Source organism: Triturus cristatus, chromosome 4_1 (assembly GCF_964204655.1).
Source record: "Triturus cristatus chromosome 4_1, aTriCri1.1, whole genome shotgun sequence".
NCBI classification, from domain to species: domain Eukaryota; kingdom Metazoa; phylum Chordata; class Amphibia; order Caudata; family Salamandridae; genus Triturus; species Triturus cristatus.
In genome coordinates, this window is record NC_140585.1 from 28,279,057 (window position 1) to 28,301,892 (window position 22,836).

The following is a 22,836-nucleotide window of genomic DNA, read 5'->3' on the forward strand; positions in this document are numbered from 1 at the left end:
GTGATCTCTGACCAACCCCCTATCAGTAGGTGTCCCTGGAGGTTCAGTATTGGGTACCATCCTCTTCTCTTTCTACACATGAGCATCAGAGATGTCATCTGATGTCACTTCTGTGCTAAGTACTGAAGGGATCTAATTCCCATTCTGCCCCTCCTCCCTCTGAATGGGAACCTCTGACTGACTTTCAGGCATCAAGCAGTGAACGCCCCTTCTCTGGAGTTATATAGCTCAACCTCTTGCTCTCTACCTCTTGGTCCCCATCCCTGTCCTGATGCAACATCATCACTTTTTGCCAAGTAGTCTGGTATACAGTTCTACCCCAGCTCTGGACTGGAATAATTGATTATCTCAAAGGGTAACCAAGGACAGATTCCAGCTGCTGAGCCCCAGGACACAATCTCTAATGTCCCCCTCCAGTCACCAAACCACTGATCAACAAACTGATCATGAGGAAGTTAGATTTCTAACACAGCCTCTAGTCTGAACTCCTTAAGCGACTGCCGTCCTCCCACGTACAATGTTCTACGTTTCGCACAACATCTGGGCTTGATTCACAAAGGTAACTTACACTTTCAATTTATTTAATACTTTGGAGTAAGTTTACTACTTTTGGTATTCACAAACTCTAGTCTGATTCACAAAGGTAAAGTTACTCTTTTGTGTAAACTTACAATGTTCTTGCTATTCACAAACTACAAGTTGTTGGTAAATTTATGACTGCGGAGACTTTGCAGTCGGGACGGGGCACTCCACACACATAAGTATAGGTAAAACGTACATTTTGTAGTACGTTGTTTTACATTTTGTACTGCCACAAAACGTACTACGACATGCAGTCTGTGACTCAGGCCGTGGTCTTTAAAGTTCATTAAACGCCTACTTCTTCCTAGAGGTGATATTATGTACGCATTATGTCTGTATATGTTAACTATTCGTAGCGTCACTTCTATATGTAACCTCCAATCTTCCTTTGTCCCATGATTTACAAAGCTCATTACTTCTTTTCAAAGTGCTCTGATTTGAATAAATACAAGTAAAATTAAAAACAGTCTTGCAGATGGGCGAACAACAATCTTTGACACATTTCTTTTATTTTCAGTATCCTCCGATGAAGTCAGAGGTTGATCAGATCCTTCCATCGAGTGAGGCGGCTGGTCACAGCTTCCTGGTGAGGAGGATGAGGCGTTTGAGGAGATGGCCGATGGCACATTGGTTAATGGGTGGACTACAGCTTCCTGGTGGGGTGCAAGAGGCGGTTCTTGTGATCACTCGACTGCAGGTAGGCCTTGAGTTTGGGACGAGATTCCATCTTTTCCTTGAAGGTCTTCAGATGGGGGAAGCTATTCAGGCAGTCCGGAGACCAGATCAGGTGACTTTGGAGAAGCTCCAGGAGATTGTAATCTGCAAAGGAGACCTGTCCAGAGCAAAAGACATCCAAGTGATAAAGGGATCACGCATGGGATAACAGTGAGTAAGAGGGGTTTAGTAAAATAGACCTTTCCAGACAAGATGGAGAAGAGAAGGAACCACAGAGAATGACAAGAGGAAAAGCAAAGGAGATCTGTTTATTTGTTAGCACTGCCCTCAAAACAATCACTGGGTAAGTAACCCCCCTGGGGCTCATGGAAGGTGGAGAAAATGATCAGAAAAGCCAGGCCTTGTAAGTCAGGCGGATGGGCAGTAGTGAAATTTCCTTCCCAATATGGAGAGCAAGAGTACCAATAATCTAGGTCTGAGCACCACAAATCTTCTGTGCACTTTGCAGCTTCTTTGGGGAATGCCAGGAGCATAAGATCAGCTGAAGGATTTAGTCAGGTGGCACTTGCTGATGTTTTATCTGAGCCTCTGGGGGATACACCAAAGAGACAGAATCACACAATCTTAAATCAATCCTGGCTTGTGCCGGAAGTCAGTGCATTGACTCTAAGATGGGAGGCCAGATCAGTGTTTTGAAGTCTGTAGATCAAATGCTGGGATCATGATGTCTGGAAATTCAGCAATTCACCTTACAAGGCATTGTGTAATCAATTGTTCAACTGGTTACATCTAAGACACTCCTTTATGTGAATCACAGGACAAACATCTTTTGAAGCTGCCACACTAATCCCCTTCCTTGATTGCTTTCTTTTTTGGGGGGAGGATCTGTCCAGAGGAAAAGACAAGGAGATGAAAGAATAATTCCACAAAGAGAACAAGAGAAAGGAAGGACACTAGGAAAAAGGTGGCTCGTCTGGAGAAGATGAAAACACAGAAGATGAAGGAATCACCAAGGGAAAAAAGTGAGTATTGGGAAAAATAAAGAGGACCTGTCTGAAGTAGAGGACACCGGAGAAGAAGGAGTCAGCCAGGGATAAGAGTGAGCAATAGGCAAATGGAAAGAGGACCTGTCTGAGGAAGAGGACAAAGGAGACAGGTAAGTTAAGTAAAGGAGATTTTCCAAACAAGAGTAAGTTAAGTAAAGGAGACTTTCCGAACAAGAGAACACCAAGGGCTTGAAACAGCACCCATGAGAAAAGGGAGTTAAGGAGAAAGTGATACAGCCAAGGATACCTGTTTGGAGGAGAATAAATGGCAGAGATGAAGGAGCTTTCAAAATGGAACAGAAGCAGTAGGGAAAAGGAATAGAGGAGAAGGTCAAAGACAATTTATCAGGAGATTAAACTGTAGAGAAGAATTTGTCCATGGGACCGGAGAGAGGTGGAAAATATGAATGAACAACTCTACCATCCACTTCCAACCAACTTCCCCTGAGCACCCGGATGAAGGGTTAGAACACGTGCACCATACGCCCGCTCTGTCTCTGCCGCTGTGTAAATTAGTCACCTCCATGTAGTGTGAGAGACCAGTCACTAAGACCACATGCCCCTCGGTACCAGCCACACTCTGTCATCTCTGTACACTGCGATGGCGAAGGCTCCACAGACCCACTATGTCTCGGTTACCATAACTCATCATGAGGGACAGAGTCCATGGGCCCTTGGAACCGGAAGTCCCCAGCACTGTGGTTTTCTGAAGCCCAACCTCTCTTTTACCTGCAGTACATTATCACCCCTCCAGAGGGCAGTCATGCTTCTCACCGTGCTGCCAACGAGGAATCCAGAAGAGTTCTGGGTGAGAAGCCGCTCAAAAGGCCTCAGCTGATTGGGCAGATCTTCCATGTACTTCTCCTTGCCAGTGTCCTGTATCGAAATAAATCAAACATTGACAAACCCAATAGATATGGCCTCTGTATAGTGCATTCACACAGAGACACCCAATATAGAGGCATAGAGTCACAAAATGCAGATGTATATGGGCTGACTCCTATGGACACAAAACAGCAGTCCTACAGGCACCAGCAGCAACTACCCTGCAAACAGGCTAATGTACATACAGGCAGAAAACATACATGTATTCAGCCAATGAGACCAACAAGCATACAGCCATCTGTGTACAGAGACCAACATGCATGCAGGTACTCATGCAACTCAACCAGCAGACATCATTATATACAGAACAGACATATAGACAGTTGTGTACAACAACAAACATAAATATAGGCACTTATGACAGAACGAGCCCTGCACACATGGACAGAACACTCAATCACAGAAGCAGGCTTTCTGTTTGCAAACGGTCAGCTGCTTTCATTTGTAGAACTAATGGCTGACACAGATCTCCCAAGGGTACAGTGTCGCACACATAGGCAACTCGTAGTAGATTGCCGCTGCGCCTGGCACATAACAGACACTGAGCCACCCACGCACCCTGTCCTTCACGCACTATTACAGATGGGCCCCGGACGGCATATAGTGGCATGGTTGTATAAGGCAATCTGGGCACGGATATGCTCATTCCTCTCTGAGAAAAACGGAGTTTCAGCGGTTACTCGATGACAAAGAATGGGAACAAGCATTGGAATTCCGCCAAAAAGTATCACGCAATTACTGATTCATAAACATACAATACTTTATACTACATCACACCTACCTAACACCCGAAACCCTCCAGCGTTATTACCCAAACACGCAATTCGTATGCCCTAGATGCTTACAACCCAGATCATCCTTTTTCCACAAGTTATGGAGCTGCCCGACACTCCAGACATACTGAATAGTGATACACACCATACTACATGAGGTGACAGGACTTGCTGACATCACCACATGGGAAGATAGTGGGCTAGGCATAGTTAAACGCCGGAAACGCCACAAAGTAGAGATGCGATTTGCGTCCCTAGCCCTTCTTCTAGCCAAGTGAAGTATAGCCATGCACTGGAGGATCCCAACGGGGCCGCCACTGGCGGCCTGGAGGGGGTCTGAGGCGATCGAAAGCACCACACATCCATGCAGTGGAAAACACTACTCCATGCCTTCAAGCAAGCGAAGCCAAATGCACAATCTTCACAAATAACTCCACCTCTGGTCAAGCCTCCCAGGAGGAAGCATGCCCATGTAATGTGCGGGACAACCTCCTGGTGGCATCTAGTCCACAGAGTATGGATATGGATAAACATAAATATCAGACCTCGTGTCCAATCCGGCCAATCTTTCCTGGGCTCTGGCCTAAAATAGCTAGATACTAAAACTCACTACAAAGCTCACCTACATCCAGCACAAAATAGATCCTCCTACATAGTGTATCCCAGTTGACTTCACCTCTGTTTAACGTTATGTCCCCCATTGCAATGCAATAGGATGTATACTCTTGTACCATTAATAGCTGATAAGTACCGCAGGTGATAGACACAATGAAAGCAGAGTCTTTATTATAACTTGCTTTTTGAGCATAAAGTGTAGTAGTACAGCGATAAATGGAGACAATGCTTACAGCTGAAACAACAATAAGATAACTCACATGTACAAACTCTTATGTGTACCTTAACAGTCAATAAAAGTGTCTATTACTTGTATACAACGAAATTCAAATAAAAATAATTTACAAAAAAAATATATATATAGGCACTTATGTACATGAACAAACAGACTTTCAGGTAGCCATGCACATAGGCCTCCACAAAATAGATGCTCCTCGTATATTGACCAACAATGTTACAAATGCATGCAGACCTAAAGATTTACAAGCACACAGCTACATGCACCCACTGATAAGCACACACAAAACACATACAATCATCCAGGTAAGTAACAACCTACAAAGATTGACATGCAAAAGTGACATTATACTGACAAACACACAAGTCATAGGCAGCATAGGCCACAACAAATGTGTAGACACTCGTACACATACCCACAGGCCTACAGGTACCTATGGAAACAGACCAACAGCCATACATGTGTCCATGTGCACAGCCAACAGCCATACTGGTACCAATGCAAATAAACCGACAGACATGGAAGCACTCATGTACACAAAAATACACTGGCAATACTGGCATAAAAATCTACGAAAATACAGGCTTCCTGTTGGAGCCGGCCTCGTGGCGTGGTCCTGTTCCCCCTCGCTAAGCCGCACGAGGTCCCCTGCACCTCGGGGCTCCTCCATTTTAGATTGTACGTGACTCTACGCAACCGCCTACGTGACCCCGCTCCACCTGGCCTCGGTCCCAGCAAGGCCCGACATTGAGGCGCCAACCCTAGCCAGGGGGATACCACGTGAACACTTCCCCACTCCCGGCGGAGGGCAGTATCGATGGGACCCCCAACCGTCCTCCCACACCTAGGTGCGCTCGCCCCACAGCTCTCTGGGGCCTGGCGCCTCTCCTGCTGGGCGTCTGGCCGCTCCCAACCCGGCCTCTCCGCCCCCCCGGACGCAAGGGTCCGGACATCAAAGGGCTCCAGACCTATATCTGGGGCGACCCGGCAACAAGACAGCAGTTGTATCCCGGAGTCAAGAGCCCTGCTGATCGGATCGCGGCTGACCCTACGGAGAAAGACTCATCCTGGAACCACGCTCTGAGCCCTGCTGACTACGTCGCGGCTCCACCGTGCTTAAAGACCTTCACGAACCTTTGGGGCCCTGCTGACGCTGTCGCGGCCCGACCTTGTTGAACTTACCATCAGAGCCCAGCTGACCTCGTCGCGGCTCGACCAAAGCGGACCTACCACCGGAGCCCTGCTGACCGTGTCGCGGCTCGAACCAAGCGGAACTCCCACCCAAGCCCTGCAGACACCGTCTCGGCTCTCCACGTCCGAGCTGCTTGGAGACCAGCACGCAAGGTCTGGCACAGAGCCTCCCCGTATCAGGCTGGTACTAAGACTGTCCCGCTACCCTGCCCCTACAAAGACATTGAGACTCTTTCTGGATCACTCGATCCCACTGTAAATATATTGAATGTGCTAACATTGATAAAGTACCGAGATAAGCATCTGATACGGAGTCCTGTGTGGTGGTGTTACTGGGCCTAGTACGACCCCAAGAGAAGGACCTCTCCCAGGAGGCTTCTCAGCGGCGCTCGGCTATAACCTTGCGGTAGGAAGGTGCCCCGGAGTGGTCCCCCCGACTCCTCGGTGGTCCTCCCTCCAACATTTGGTGGCCAGCGACGGGATCCGAGCCAGACGCAATCGTACAGGCAAGTAACGCACACGCTACCTAACCAGACGGAAAAAGAAAGAGAACCTTGAACGGCCAAGAAGCAACCGTGGCCGCTACCTTCCAGCCAGAAAGGCTGGAAGAATACACCCACAAAGAACTGAAACAATTCTGCAAGGACAAAGGGATCCCAACCACAGGATTGGGCACCAAGGAAGAAATGCAGAAAGCCCTGAAAGCCTGGGCAGAGTCCGAGGCCACTCCACCCCGAGCCGAAGGGACCTCGGCCCGGGACGAAAACCTGCCACCGACCACAACCCCGACAGATGGGGGACGAAGCATCACGGAAGCCGGCCTATCCCACGAAGAAATGCGAGAACGGGAGAGGGTCCGGACCCACGAATTAGAACTCGCACGACTCCGGCTGGACGGTGAACTCCTGCTGGCGGAGAAAAAATTAGCCTTGGAGCAACTAAGGCTGCAGGAGGAAATCGAACAAAAGAAACGGCATCGAGAACTAGAAGAGAAACGGCTAACCCTCGAGCACAAGAGGGGTCTCAAGGAACTCGAACTGAAATCCAAAACGGGGGAGACCAGCACCCCCGGAGCCCGGGACGCTCTGCCACTGACCGAGCCAAAGGTTCATATCCCCAAGGATGTCGTCAAGGAATACTACAAAAATGACAACATCCAGCAATGGTTCCGAGCCTACGAGGTAGCCATGACCTCCCATCGGGTACCCCGGAAGGATTGGGGTGCCGGCCTATGAGGGAGGTTCCTCAGCGAGGGCGGGATACCCTGCTGCAACTCCCCGACGCGGTGATGACATCATACGACCACATGAAAGAAGCCCTGCTCACCCGCTACGGACTATCAGCCGAGATGTACCGGCAGCGCTTCCGGGACTGCAAGAAGCTCCCCGGTACCACATGCGTCGAATACGTGGACTTCTTCAGCAGGGCCTTTGAAGGGTGGATAAAAGGGAGTAAGGTCACCTCGTACAACGAACTGTTCGACCTCATTGTCTGGGAGCACCTCGCCAACAACTGCTTTGTCGAACTAAGGCAACACCTCCTGGACAGTAAGCTGACCGAGCCCCGGAAGCTCGCTGCCGAAGCCGACCGATGGGTCAACACCCGGGTCCCCCGGAACCCCGTGGGGGACTACCAACGGAGTACCACGGGACCTCCTCGCCAGCGGGGCGGAGGAGGGGGTCCCACCGCAGTCGAGAATTCCCGGCCGGGCCACCCAGAAGCCCACCACGAGGCCAAGCCGCCAACCACACGTCCCCGACCCTGGTCCGTAGGGGGACCCCAGCACCAGGCCTGGACCCCGACCAACAGTGACCTGCTTCGGCTGCCAACAGGCAGGCCACTATGCGAGCGACCTGGCCTGCCCCGTGAACCAACGAAATGGGACCACTGGGCCCCCTCCCCGACAAATAGCCGCCGCAGCCCTGAGGGAAGGAGAGGAAGAGGAGGAAAACCGCGACGACGTGTCCCCCGAGTGGGAACCGGCTGCCATGTCACTCGTATGCCTGGGCTCCCGAGAAATGGTGCCCCGAGCTGCCATCCCGAGCAACACCCAGAAGTACCAGCAGTGGGTCACCATCAATGGACAACGGGCCGAAGCCCTCCGGGACACTGGGGCCAGTGTGACCGCTGTCCGCTGCCACCTGGTGACACCCGAACAGATCCTGCCGCATGTCCTATGCCCTGTCCGGACCGCGGACAACACCAAAAACATGTGCCGGATGGCCAGGATCCCCTTCGAGTGGGGAGGAGTGTCCGGCACCCTAAAAGTAACTGTCCGCGACGACGCCCCAGTGGACTGCCTCCTGGGGAATGACCTAGAGAGCTCCCCCTGGGCCCAGGTGGAGCGGCGAGAGCATCTGGGGATGCTAGGACTGCCCGAGTGGGCCTGCGCCACCACCCGGTCCATGACCGCCCAACCCGCCGCTGCAGCGGCCCCCGACGAACCTACGGGTCAAGAACCGCCACCCTCCTCCGGCACGGAGGAGCCTGACGATGAGGCCGGGCCATCCGAACTTTCCCCTGACGAGGCCGCCTCCCTCAGCGAGATCCCTGAGCTGGCCCAGTGGCGCCACGACGGGGGCCCCACCCGCGAACAATTCCAGCAAGAGCAGAAGGCCTGCCCGTCCCTTGAGGGGGCCCGACAGCAAGCGGCCGCCCAGGCCTCGGGGGACCCCACGAGGACCCACTGGATCTATTGGGAAAATGACTTATTATATAGCGAGCAGAAAGTCGCCGAGCTGGGAGCCGGCCGGGTGTTGGTGGTCCCCCTCCGATTCCGAGAGTTCCTCCTGAACCTGGCGCATGACGTGCCCCTCGCCGGACACCTCGGGCGAGACAAAACCTACAGCTGCCTAGTGACCCATTTCTATTGGCCCCGAATGCGGAGGGACGTGGACCACCACTGCCGGTCCTGCCAGACCTGCCAGGCTAGCGGGAAGACTGGGGGTCGAATCAAGGCCCCCCTCCAACCATTTCCAGCCATCCACACCCCGTTCGAACGAGTAGGGATCGATATCGTGGGGCCCTTCGACCCCCGAACCGCCCTGGGACACCGCTACATCCTGGTACTGGTCGACCACGCCACCCGATACCACGAGGCCATCCCGCTCCGCACTGTGACAGCTCCCGTGGTGGGCCGGGCCCTGATGGGCATCTTCTCCAGGGTGGGGTTCCCCCGAGAGGTGGTGAGCGACAGGGGTACGAACTTTATTTCGAAGTACATGAGGTCCCTCTGGCAACAATGTGGGGTCACCTACAAATTCACCACCCCTTACCACCCCCAGGGGAATGGACTGGTCGAGCGGTTCAACAGAACCTTGAAGGGGATGATCAAGGGCCTGGAAGAGCCCCTGAGGAGGAGATGGGACGTCCTGCTGCCCTGCCTCCTGTTCGCCTATCGAGAGGTACCACAGAAATCCCTGGGCTTCAGCCCCTTCGAACTGTTGTATGGACACCCCGTCCGAGGGCCCCTCAGCCTGGTCAAGGAGGGCTGGGAGGCGAACGTCCAAGATGCCCCCCCCCCCGACGTCTACCGGTACCTCCTGGCACTGCGGAACCAGACTCGGAAGTTCCGGGCCCTGGCAGAAGCCAACCTCGAAGCCAGCCAAGAAGACATGAAACGCTGGTATGACGAAAACGCCTCGACCATCGAGTTCGAGCCGGGCCAGCAAGTCTGGATCATGTCGCCCGTGGACCCCTGCGCCCTGCAGGACAAGTGGACCGGGCCCTTCAAGGTGGTTGAGAGGAAGAGCCCCGTCACCTACCCGGTCGACATGGAGTCCCCAAGGAACCCCCTCCGTGTCCTACACGCCAACCGGCTCAAGCCCCACTTTGCACGAACCGAACTAAGCCTGCTGCTGGCTACCGACGATGGGGGCGAAAGCGACTCCGACCCCCTACCCGACCTCCTGGGGTCATCAAGCCAAGACGGCTCCTTGGAGGGCGTCCACCTCTCCGCCACCCTGACCCCAGAACAGCGCCATGACTGCCGGAAGCTGCTGCGACCCTTCGCTGCCCTCTTCTCTCTCACGCCCGGGGTGACCCCCTGGTGCGTCCACGACGTGGACACCGGGGACAGCCCCCCTGTGCGACACCACGCCTACAGAGTGCCTGACCGAGTCCGAGCCTGCATACAGACCGAGGTCTCCAAGATGCTCGCCCTCGGAGTCATCGAGCCATCCGACAGCCCGTGGGCCAGCCCTGTGGTCTTGGTGCCGAAGGCCGCCGCCCCCGGCCCCCCTCCGGAACTCAGATTTTGTGTAGACTACAGGGGCCTGAACGCAGTCACCAAGACCGATGCCCACCCCCTGCCACGGGCAGACGAGCTGATCGAATGCTTAGGGACCGCCCGCTACCTAAGCACCTTTGATCTCACCGCTGGGTACTGGCAGATCAAGCTCACCCCCGGCGCCCAGGAACGATTCGCTTTTTCCACCCCCGATGGGCACTACCACTTTCGGGTGATGCCCTTCGGTATGAAGAACGCCCCAGCGACCTTCCAGAGGCTGGTGATCAAGGTCCTGGCCGGGCTAGAAACTTTCAGCGCGGCCTACCTAGACGACATTGCAGTCTTCAGCAACCACTGGGCCGCACATCTAGGACACCTCGGAGAAGTCCTGGCCGCTCTCCAAAGGGCCGGGCTCACGATTAAGGCCAGCAAGTGCCAGATCGGTCAAGGATCCGTGACCTATCTGGGCCATCAAGTGGGGAGTGGCCAGGTGGCACCCCTCCAGTTGAAGGTCGATGCCATCCGGGCGTGGGAGCCCCCCGCAACCCAAACAGCTGTCCGGGCCTTCTTAGGCCTCACGGGCTACTACCGGCGATTTATCAAGGATTATGGCAGTATTGTGGGGCCCCTCACGGAGCTCACTTCCAAGAAGCAGCCCAAGGCGGTGCACTGGACGCCCCGCTGTCAGACCGCTTTTGAAGCCCTCAAGGCGGCCATGTGCGCTGCCCCTGTGCTACAGGCCCCTGACTACAGCAAGGAATTTGTGGTTCAGACCGATGCCTCGGAGTACGGGGTTGGGGCGGTCCTCTCCCAGATGGACGCCGAGGGCCTCGACCGACCTGTGGCCTTCATCAGCCGCCGACTGCTGCCACGAGAACAGAGGTGGAGCACCATCGAGCGGGAGGCCTTCGCTGTGGTATGGGCTCTCAAGAAGCTCCTGCCCTACCTTTTCGGCACCCACTTCAGAGTCCAAACTGACCACCGGTCCCTGCGGTGGCTAATGCAAATGCGGGGCGAGAACCCCAAGTTGTTGCGATGGTCCATCTCGCTGCAAGGGATGGACTTCACCGTGGAGCACCGGCCCGGCAACGACCACGCCAATGCCGACGGCCTGTCCAGATTCTTCCGCCTCGGCGAGGAGAACCCCCAAGGAGATGGGTGACTCTCCCTGCCTTCAGCTGGGGGGGACGCGTGTTGGAGCCGGCCTCGTGGCGTGGTCCTGTTCCCCCTCGCTAAGCCGCACGAGGTCCCCTGCACCTCGGGGCTCCTCCATTTTGGATTGTACGTGACTCTACGCAAACGCCTACGTGACCCCGCTCCACCCGGCCTCGGTCCCAGCAAGGCCCGACATCGAGGCGCCAACCCTGGCCAGGGGGATACCACGTGAACACTTCCCCACTCCCGGCGGAGGGCAGTATCGATGGGACCCCCAACCGTCCTCCCACACCTAGGTGCGCTCGCCCCACAGCTCTCTGGGGCCTGGCGCCTCTCCTGCTGGGCGTCTGGCCGCTCCCAACCCGGCCTCTCCGCCCTCCCGGACGCAAGGGTCCGGACATCAAAGGGCTCCAGACCTATATCTGGGGCGACCCAGCAACAAGACAGCAGTTGTATCCCGGAGTCAAGAGCCCTGCTGATCGGATCGCGGCTGACCCTACGGAGAAAGACTCATCCTGGAACCACGCTCTGAGCCCTGCTGACTACGTTGCGGCTCCACCGTGCTTAAAGACCTTCTCGAACCTTTGGGGCCCTGCTGACGCTGTCGCGGCCCGACATTGTTGAACTTACCATCAGAGCCCAGCTGACCTCGTCGCGGCTCGACCAAAGCGGACCTACCACCGGAGCCCTGCTGACCGTGTCGTGGCTCGAACCAAGCGGAACTTCCACCCAAGCCCTGCAGACACCGTCTCGGCTCTCCACGTCCGAGCTGCTTGGAGACCAGCACGCAAGGTCTGGCACAGAGCCTCCCCGTACCAGGCTGGTACTAAGACTGTCCCGCTACCCTGCCCCTTCAAAGACCTTGAGACTCTTTCTGGATCACTCGATCCCACTGTAAATATATTGAATGTGCTACCATTGATAAAGTACCGAGATAAGCATCTGATATGGAGTCCTGTGTGGTGGTGTTACTGGGCCTAGTACGACCCCAAGAGAAGGACCTCTCCCAGGAGGCTTCTCAGCGGCGCTCGGCTATAACCTTGCGGTAGGAAGGTGCCCCGGAGTGGTCCCCCCGACTCCTCGGTGGTCCTCCCTCCAACACTTCCATGTACACAGGTAGTCATGCACACCACATCTCATACACTGATCAACAGTCTTACCCACACATGGGGACCTAAATACTTACAAAAACACATTTAAATGCAGTTACCAGTTAGAATGCACAAAACACACAGGCATGCATGGATGCAGCAACCCACCATGGTACACACACAGTCAGAGATATCATACTCAATAACAAATACATAAGTACACATGGAAGAAACGGCTGGACCAATAACCTAGTGGATGAAGTGAGTGACCATCAGCCACAGAGACAGGCAAATGGAAGAATAGATGGATGCATAATTTGTGTTAGAACAAGGCAGGACTCATGGCCCTCAATTGTTATTAGAGGTGTTAATGCACATTTCATTCTTTGGAGGCAGTGTGATGCACGGATCAAGATGGCTGCACCCTGTTAACGCTCTTGAGCGTGCCATGCTGCCGGTATCCCAATCACAAGCGTTGAGATCGGGTGGCCACCCAATGGATGGGGGTGTTGTGCTGAGCCTGTTGAGGTGGGTGCCCGGCTCCTGACTCTACCGGCGAGGAGCAGACTGATGGCATTGACTACAGAGGATGATGATGGCGCCTGGCCTGTAGGCCCTGTGAGGTCCAAGCTCACTGCTGGAGGCGGGCTACAGTGATCTAGGGGGCCACAATGGACATACCTCTCCTCGGCCAGACCCATAGTGCCTGGAGAACATTGGAGAGCCACACAGGGGCACACCCCTAAACACAGTCCTCGTCTTCCCTGGAAGGGAGGGATGGAAATCCCAGAAGGGTTCTGACCCTTCAGCAGATGTGAGCTGTATGACTCTCGGTCTCTGTTTCTCTTCACGAGGGGCCCGTAGATTGCCCTGTCAAAACCTAAGTAAAAAACAACGTCATTTTTACAAATGAGAGACCAATTGCATTGCAAATGCTTGTTTGGTTTCCTCCTCATCCTGGAGTCCACAGCCACTTCGTCCGAGGGGTGTCTTGCTCCATGAGGATTATCAGGGTACCGTCTGCTGCCTAATGGGACTCTGGCCTCTACTGGGAGCCACTCTCTGGTTGCAGGCCACTCTGAGAGAGCCTGTGGCACCGCTGCAAGGAGCCTGGAGACACAGCAGTGCACTGCACAGGGACAAGAGGCTGGTGGAGGCTCCCACAGCCTCTAGAATCCAACAGGGTCCATATTTGTGGGGAGATCTCCTTCTGAGAGTTACTGGTGGACCCCTGAACAGTCTCTGCCAGTGTTTCCAGGCACAGCGCTGGCCCCTGGACAGTACCTAGTATCACTTACAGACCCACTATTGGACCACATACTTTGAAAGCCTGTCTGCAGGTCTTCTTTCTTGTCCCTCACATGTAGCAGCCCAAGCCCTTGGCATGTGAACTACACTTCTTGTAGGTGATTGCACTCACCAAGCCTCTGTCCACACCTGCACTTCCTCCGGAATCAATACAGGCCACTGCATAGGCCATGGTGGCCATCCTGAAAGACATTTCGGCCACAGGGGCATCCCTGTCAACAAGGGGTGACAAAAAGACTGACCTCACCTCGGAGGTAAAATCCCTGCGCATGGAGGTCCCACCTTCCACTCCCACCTGGATACGCTGGATCAATGTGTGGCCTTACCGTACTGCGGCAGAGGCATTGCTTTTCTCATGCACAAGGTCATGAACTTGGAAAACTGGTCTAGGAGGGACAACATGTGCATCTTTGGTGTCCCTGAGAGAGTGGAGGAGGAGAACAGGATAGCCTTCCTTGAGACCTTCCTTCCCAAGCTGTTGGAGCTCCGCTTCTCTGAACCCCTAGAATTCTAGAGCACATTGCGTCCACGCTAGCTCCTTTGCCGTCAATCGACGTGCCGCCTGATTATTGCCTGTCTTCTCTGCCATCAACAGGCTAGAGCCATCATTCAGTCGAAGAAGCATGGCTCATCCCCACTGCTCGTTGTCGGCTGTTGCATCTCCATTTCAGCGGATTACTCATCAGCCACTAATACAAGACGCAAGCAGTGTCTCACTCCACCGCCTGTCTTCGTAGTTGGGACGTTAAATATGAGCTAATGAACCGAGTCCGTATGTGGATCACCATTGAAGGAAGGTCCATGGAGTTTACCAACCCGAGTGATCTGGAAACATTCTTAGATATGCTTGTGGATTCTTCGATGGACATGAGGGCCTCCCTGGATGCCTCCGCTGCTTACTCTACTGCTCAGCCTGCAAAGGCTCACCATCAACCTCACCAGAAACAATGCCACTTGCCGGCTGGGGGGTGCTGGGTATCAGATCGTTTGTGCCTCAGTCAGGTGGTGAAGGCTCTACATAAAGAAAAGGGACAGAGACAAGTCAAGGTCACCGCTTAAGGAAGCCCCTACTCCAAAGCCATCGGGAGGTTCTGCACTCTTACGGACTACGATGCCTCCCCTCTGGGGTGTGGTCAGGGGAGTAGCTAATATGGGCCCTCTCTCTCTCGTGGCTTTGGGTGCCCTGGAAGTCTTGGTCTGGACGGACTGCATGTACTCTTTTTCTTCATAGTAGTGTTTCTTTGATTGCTTACTTACTGTCCCCATCTGCCTGTACCTTACATGTCATACAGGTCATAGTGCCCTCCCTTTGGGTGCAGCCCAATACCTTCCTAGTCAACCCCGGCCACCCACATGTTGCTATGACCGTTGTGCCCTCGGAGGGTGATTACTGCATAGGGAAAGTAGTACCAAGGCCCCTAAGGCATTTGAGGCCCACATCCCCCTCTATGCCCAGGCTCTCTCTCCACTTCTTTCAGCACCCAGTCTCTGGACACTTAACCTTCCCTGCGGCTCCATGTCCCAATATTCCGCACCCCCTCCTTGTCGAGACCAGTAGCATTATGGGGTCTCACCCCATCCCATACTGCATCAGAAATCCCTTTCTATGGGCCCTAGAGAGTAAGGAGGTGCATGTCCTAGCTCGATACACCACAGAGTTTTACCCCTTCACATTCCTCCATCTTTACTTCCCTTCCTCTCTCCCACTCACAGCCCTTCATTGCCATCACCCCTCTGGTGTTTGCCAGAAGACCCTGACCACTGGTTAGGCACTCCCGAGTGGAACTAGCCCCAGACCAACTTCTGGATAGGACTTGTACACCCAATCCCTGGCACCACAAGGATAGGACCGTCTTTGGTCATCTCTTGTCTGCCCATGCGTTTGTAGATATTCGGAATCTGTTACATCTTACGGACAGGGAATTTACTTTATTCTCCTGCCCGCATGGCACGCAGTTCCACATCAATACATCTGCTCCTGCCCTCTGTCACAGGCTGCACAGTTCTAGAGGCGGCTGTGACGGATCATGGTATGGTCTGGTTGGACCTAGACCTTGGTACGACTCAGGGGTGCAGAAGGTGAGATACAAAACCTTGATTGTCGCTACACGGCATCCACATTGGATTTCGTCCGTAGAGCTTTATAGTTGGCCAAGTCTTGGGTGAATGCTCTCTATACCATGGCTGTGAAAAAGCGCTAGTGAAACTGCAGTGGAGTTGTTGCTCAAAAATGATTTCACCTTGAAAAAATAAAAGACAAGAGGGGTTTGGCAAAATAGGAACAGTTGGTTCAATTAAACACTTCAGCCAGGAGCACAGTTACAGAAACAGGTCAGAGACGGTCTCAAAGTACAATCGAGCTGAGTGAGTTTTGTACAGTTTTGGAGTGTCATAAAAATACTTCTGGCAATGCTTGTTTGGTAAAAGAATGCGGGCCTTGTCTGTGGAGTCATAAACAAGGCTCCTGATAATGAATCCAGGGGGGCCTCGACCTTGCGTGAACACAGTGGAGGCCATTGGGTAATGTGTCTAGATGTCCAGCATGAAGGGCGTGTGATTATTGCGTGTACTGTGTGTGCTGTCTCCAGATTGACTATGTGTTTCCAACTTCATGTGGCATCTGACTTTATGATCTTTTCAGGATGTGCACACCCCTCCGGCCATGTGTGCTTTATTGGGGCCAATCTCGTTGGACCATTGTGGTGTTGCTACGCTTATCTGCAGGATGGATCTGACTTTCCTGTTCGTGCGTTTCTCTGCCGGCAACGTGCCACCTTACCTGTGATTTGTCAATCAGTAACCTCAAGCCTATGTCGCTGAGCCCACCTGACTCTGAGTCGGTGTTGATGGAGAGTTCATGACGGGCGAGATTGTTAATAGTGATGCGATTTCACTCGTATATGCGAGTGTATCATTATAAACATTGACATCGACGTTATCAATATGAACAGTTCCTTGAGAGCGAAGCGTTTATTCCACCTGAAAGGACATAATAAACCTCCTTCAGCTACTGCGTTCAATGGTGGGGCTTAGCTGCTGGCTCTTATCAGTGGCGTAACATTAGACTCGGCAGTGCAGGGTGGCCATGAGCTCCAGTGGGACGCCTAGTGGTGTCAAGAATGGTGGAATAACCACCGAATTGTGTTTCTAGAACTGCTTGTGGTCACACTCATTTTGTGTTTTATGTATGTTCCAGCCCCACTGGTTCCCTTCCCATCTTCAGGTCCCTGGCCTTTTTTTTCTCCCTGTATGGACATTAGAAACATCAATCCTACTTCGCCGGGTAGCAGGGGACCAAAGGGGATGTTTACAAGGACTTAACGCCGCCGTAGCGTAACTTTTTTGACATTATGGCGGCTTTTTTTAAAATCACCATATTTACAAGTTGCTGCAAAGCCCAGATAGCTCCCATTTTTTCTGCGTCAATGCGATTTGTTCACAGCGCCACTCCTGTTGGAGTGAGTTACCGAAAATGAGATGCAAGGTAGCTGTTCCCACGTAAAAACTCCCGCAAAACACACAATGTGATATTTACAAGGATTTCCTTGTACATCACAAAAAAAAGAAAAACTGCCACTAAGTCCCTTGAGCATCAGTATTTTAACATCAGCAATTACCTGGTCTTAAAAATGAGGTTAACACACTTGTATATAAGAAAGTAAATCCCACTTAATCCTTGGCAACCTCAATGATGACATGGAGCTTCTGCTACTGCAACTCGGAGCACCAAGAAGACCACCAATACCACCACACAGACAGCGCCGGAGAAGGGAGCAGATCTACCCCCAGCTGATCACCCTCATACACCACCGGGCAGAAGAGGTCATAGCCCATTAGAGGCTAAAAAGAGGGTCCAATGTCTGCCTCCTCAACCAGATTGCATCAAGGTTTCAGCCCACATCCCACCGCTGCACAAACATCCCTACTTGCTGTACTACTCGTGCTGGCCTCAAGGACATTCCAACCGACCACCGCCACAGTAGGAGGAGTCTCCCAGGCATCCTTCTCCAGGTTCCAACACACTGTTCTGGATGCCATTATCAGCCTAACGCCACAGTACCTCCAATTCCCCAACACTGCGCAAGAACAACTCACCAACAAGCAAGGTTTTTATGCCATTATTGGTTTTCCGCATGTGTTGGGGGCAATAGACTGCACCCGTGTGCAACTTGTGCCTCCTGCGGTCGCTGCCCACATTTACAGAAACAAGAAGCACACCTTCTCGATAGTGCCTCCTGAGGACACTGCCCACATTTACAGAAACAGGAAGCACATCTTCTCGATGAATGCGACGACAATAATTGACCATCTTAGTGTGTTCCTGAATGTCGTGGCCAAGTACCCTGACAGCGTCCATGATTCCTTTATCTCCCACCAATGTGCCATCAACCAGTGGTTCCAGAATGGCATCTATGGAAATGGACTGCTTGTTGGTAAGTACAACTCTAACACACCACACACCTCAAGGCACTCAATCATGTAGGTCAACAATGTCAATTTGCTCATGTAGGAAATAGCATTGGCTATATATTGTATCTGTGCCAACTTCAGTCCACGAACATATAATTTTAAAAGTACAACATACACTTAACAAGTTCCAACAGAGGAGTAGGCAGGAAATTTAATTATCACCCACTTTGTCACTCAAGGAATAAATATCCCCCAAGTGATTGATCTCATCATTTACCATTCAAGTGCCTGTGGTCTTAGCTTCCCTCAGTCCAATGCTTGACAATGTTGATTATTGTAGTTGTACAATTTAAGTAATGTGCAAATCTTCACATTTCCCAGTAAAACTTTCCAACTTCATACCTTACCTAATTTAACTCTGGATGTCTTTCCAACATTTGATTTATGTCTTCCATTTCCATGTGCATCATCTACTTTTTCAATTCATACCTCACTTTGGTCAATTCCCTCAGCATTTCGTTTACCGTCTAGCTTTCTGCCCTTCTCATTCTTCATGTTCCTATTTTATTTAGCGGCTTCCCAATTTATCAAATGACTCAACTTAGGCGTGTCATGTTGGATAATCTCTCTCCAGCCCTTCCATTGCCCCTTCTCACCATCTTTCATTACCTTTTGTTTTCCTTCCATTCATCCAATCTTACTTCGACTTCTTTCATTCCCTTGCCCTTCTATCCATCACTCAGTCCAATGGTTAATCTGAATTGTCAGCTGTCCAACTTACTTAGTCTAATTCAGCTTGTAATCACATAAACTTATATTTGTACTCAAGTGTGTATTACCTAAACCATTTTTCAAGCCTGAGTCAATCTCTCACACTCCTTTTAGTAAACCATGACCTATGTTGCATGTGTACTTAAGTTCTACCCTGCTTCAATTACCTTTCCTTCTCCACTCATTCAGTCTGCTATCATTCTGTCCTGCTGTTGCTACGTCTTTGTACCTAAGAAAAGTTGATATATCAAGTGTTCATAATTTCTGTTTTTGGGTCACATGTCCAAATAGCTTTGTTGCACAACCGTAGCCTAATATTAAATGCTGCCACTGTCGTTAATTTTCATCTTTGCCTTACAATGACAGTCCAGCCACAGATGACACTTAAGAATGGGATGTAAAACACATATGTCCCAATCTAACATGCACAACCCTATGCCCTGCATAGACATGTTGACATTCAATAGGACATTGCGGGCCACAGGAACCAGTCTCATGGGATGAGGGGCCGTTATCTAGCATGATGCTATGGTGGAGGACATGGGCATTTTCCTACTACCTGGTTATATCAAGAAGTTATCCCGAGCTTTGCAAATACCAATAGGTAAGCAGTAAAGGAACCCACTGCAAAGGACATCACACTCTATGCAAATGGCAGCATTGTCTTCCGTGGACAATTTGATGCCACCCAACACTCAAGATAATTGGAGACCACAACCTCACCATACACATCCAATGTAGAGCATGCATGTCACAGTGTGCAAGTGGTGTGTCACCCTACAGAATCTCAACTGAGGATACAGAAGGATAGGGGTCATCCCCATCTACTCCCTGATTAGTACCTGTAACCTGTATCACATATTGTAAGAGGAAGTAACTCCACTTACAGTGCAGGGTTTGTGACATATGTACTACATAACCTTATGTGAGTTCCAGACAACAAGATTACACATCCACAATGCGGCAACGGTGGCTGCTCAATCAGGCAAATACATCATAGATTCATTATTTTGACCCAGCACCAGTGTTCCCTGTAAGCTGCGCGCCTGCGTTCCCGCGCATCTCGTGACCCCGAACGCGCAGTGTCCCAAGTGAAGCGCGCACACATCCCGGGAGAGCATTCGCGAAAAACTGTAATTTTAAGGTTCCAGAGTCGAGTTCTAAAGCAAGTGTCTCCTGCACTTGCTACTTTTCTTTCTTAATGGGCCATGGCTGCGGTCTGATTGTCGGCCGTTGTGAAAGTATTCCTGTTAATCACAACGCCCGTCGTGCGCGCAATTAACAGGAATACATTCACAAGTGCCCACAATCAGCTCGCAGCCGCGCTCTATTAAGAAAAGGCATGCATCTCGTTCGAAAGCACGCCGTGTAAAGCACACGTCGTGCTTTTGGGCTTGCTGCATTTCTTCTCTTAATGGAGCGCGGCTGAGGGCTGATTGTGGGCCATGTTAATGTATTCCTGTTAATTGCAGCACCCTCATGCACTGCAATTAACAGGAATATTTTCACAATGGGCCACAATCAGCCGTCAGCCGCGCTCTCTGTGGCTCTCCAGTGAGTGCCGCCACAGGGGCTGCTGGACAGTCTCATTTTGGTGGTGCCTGCTTCTTGTTATGGCCCGGGTGGTGTATGTTGCACGACGGTCTTTCATCCCCTGTTGGTTCCTCCCGCCCACCCCCACATTGGTGGAATTAGATTGATGATCATAGTAATTAACCTACTTAATACATAGACACATTTTAGGAGTTTGTTTTAAAACCAGGATATATACACAGGAGCATATTGGGTTTTGAATACATTGGATTATTGGTTTTTTTTGTCCATCGCACAACAATTTTATTTTGCTTCAGTTTTTCATAGGAGGTGGACTGGCCAAGCTGAATGTTACTTGGGCTGAGCATCTACACTAAAAAAAAACATGGTTTTTTTCTGCCCTTCCCCCTTATTTGCTTGCATCTCCGTAATACTATTATTTGATCTAGTTTCACTCACCAGACATGCGACTCACCTGATCTACCCGTCCTGGGGTCACTCACCACATAACCACCCCCCAAGAGCGCTGCCCTGCTTCTGTGGTGTTTGGCACTGAAGGCAGAATGTTAAAAGAGGAGAAGGTTGCCATTGCAATGGGGTTTGTAAAAATACAACACTGCAGCTGGGAAACCTCTTTTTAGGCCCAGGATAGAATTATGTTCCAGGTCTCCCAGGAATGGAGGGCAGAGTAAGTGTGTGTCTGGAAGCATATGGTGACATGCGCCCACATGGCCACCCTGTTTATGCATCAGATGTCCAGTGGCGAGCAGTCCTTGCATGTCCTTGGGTGCTAGGTGTGGTGTTGTAAGCTAAACACATCACTGACATTGAGTTTTTTTCCTCTTTCTTCAGCCAGCCCTTCTGAAAACCCCCCATACCTGCCCTCTCACAGTTCTTTGAGGCAGATTACGATCTGATTAAAGAGCTTTACAGGCAACCAGACTAACCTCCTACTCTGTCTCTAAAAGTGAAAAAAAATAAACTTTCTTTGCAGCTGGGTGTCTGTTGTTTAACACTGCAGGAAGCTGCCATCAAATCTCCCCTCCAGCCAGCTAAATATGCATTTAAAACAGCAATTTAAAAATGAAAAAACACAATCTCCACATAATGATTAACAGAAAAAAAATCATCATTTTTTGTTTTTGTTTTTGCCGCCGTCAACTACCAATAGTTTGCAACTTACTGCTTTTGATATACGTTTGATACCACATCATTTCCATGCCATAGTAAAACAGGCTAGCCACCTGACATAAACAACATGTTTTCTGGGGGCATTAACAAACCATTCGAACGTCCCACTTGTATTTTTGGTAATTAAACATTCAACCAATGGAAAGTACAGATTTTTATCCATGTTGTGTTGTGGTGCTACAAAGCCATTGCAGAATTTAGGGGACGTGCAAACTTCTCCCTCTTGTGGCTCCGTAATTTACTATCCTGTCACTACAACCCTTCACTGTCTTTAAAGGAAGATGATAATACCCATTACATTTGACATGTTTTTCTTCGTTACATGTGCCCAGTGGATAATTTGAGCCGGTGGTCTCACCCTCACTCGTTCTTTGGGGGACTGGCATCTATTTTTCCTCTTCTCGTATTGACCGCGTGCAAGAGAGAGAGAAGCACACCAACTGGAAAGAAGAAGGAAGAGAAAGACAGGAAAACAGGCACAAAAGGAGAAAGCAGAGGCAGGCAAGAGTGGAAATTGGTATTTTGCTGCAACTTTCTCTCTGCATCCAGATTTGCAATACAACAAGTAACATTACACCTTCAGCAGTAAAATCTTATGATGGTCCCACCATTGGAGTCTTGTGCTTTTCTAAACTCGAAGTGTACTTGTCTGTGTCACCAATTCATGTCATAGCGTGTGTATCCAAATTGCAAACCTGCCTCAAGACCCTTAACCTGGTGCTGTACTTGTGGAAATGCACCATCTTTTCACTTTTTTAAGCAAACGTTTGGAGTGATATTTGGCGGTGCACCCACATGCGCGGTCTGGTTCCTGGCACACATAGCCATGGCTGCAGTGCACAGAGACCCTACACTGCCGCACACAGAGGAAAACAATTAGAGGGAACATTGCCCAGAACAACATGGATATTGTGTGTGTCAAAGTAAAGCACATACCAACACTTTGCTCTGCACTCAGGTTAGCTCCGCCCTCTACACAATCAGCGATGTGCAGCGACAGACCAAAGAACACAAGAAACCATGTGCACATCCAGATGTTGTCCAGGACATTCATGTACCCGCGCTTCAGAATGATCAGCTACAACTAGACAATGAGAAAGCAACGCATCCCAGGTGTGAACTCTGTGTCCCATAAGTCTATGCC

The 22,836-nt window shown here is 51.2% G+C and overlaps 1 protein-coding gene across 1 annotated transcript in view; it reads right to left on the reverse strand.

Moving 5' to 3' along the window:
- Positions 1–560: 560 nt before the first annotated feature.
- Positions 561–22,836, reverse strand: part of LOC146839365 (glutathione S-transferase P 1-like) — a 194,695-nt gene continuing 172,419 nt past the window's right edge. Inside the window, exons 6-7 of the mRNA XM_085651366.1 lie at positions 3,078–3,179; positions 561–1,414 (exon numbers count right to left, since the gene is read on the reverse strand). Coding sequence (XP_085507492.1) covers positions 1,226–1,414; positions 3,078–3,179 — 291 coding nt within the window. The 3' untranslated portion in view covers positions 561–1,225. The remainder of the gene's footprint in view (positions 1,415–3,077; positions 3,180–22,836) is intronic.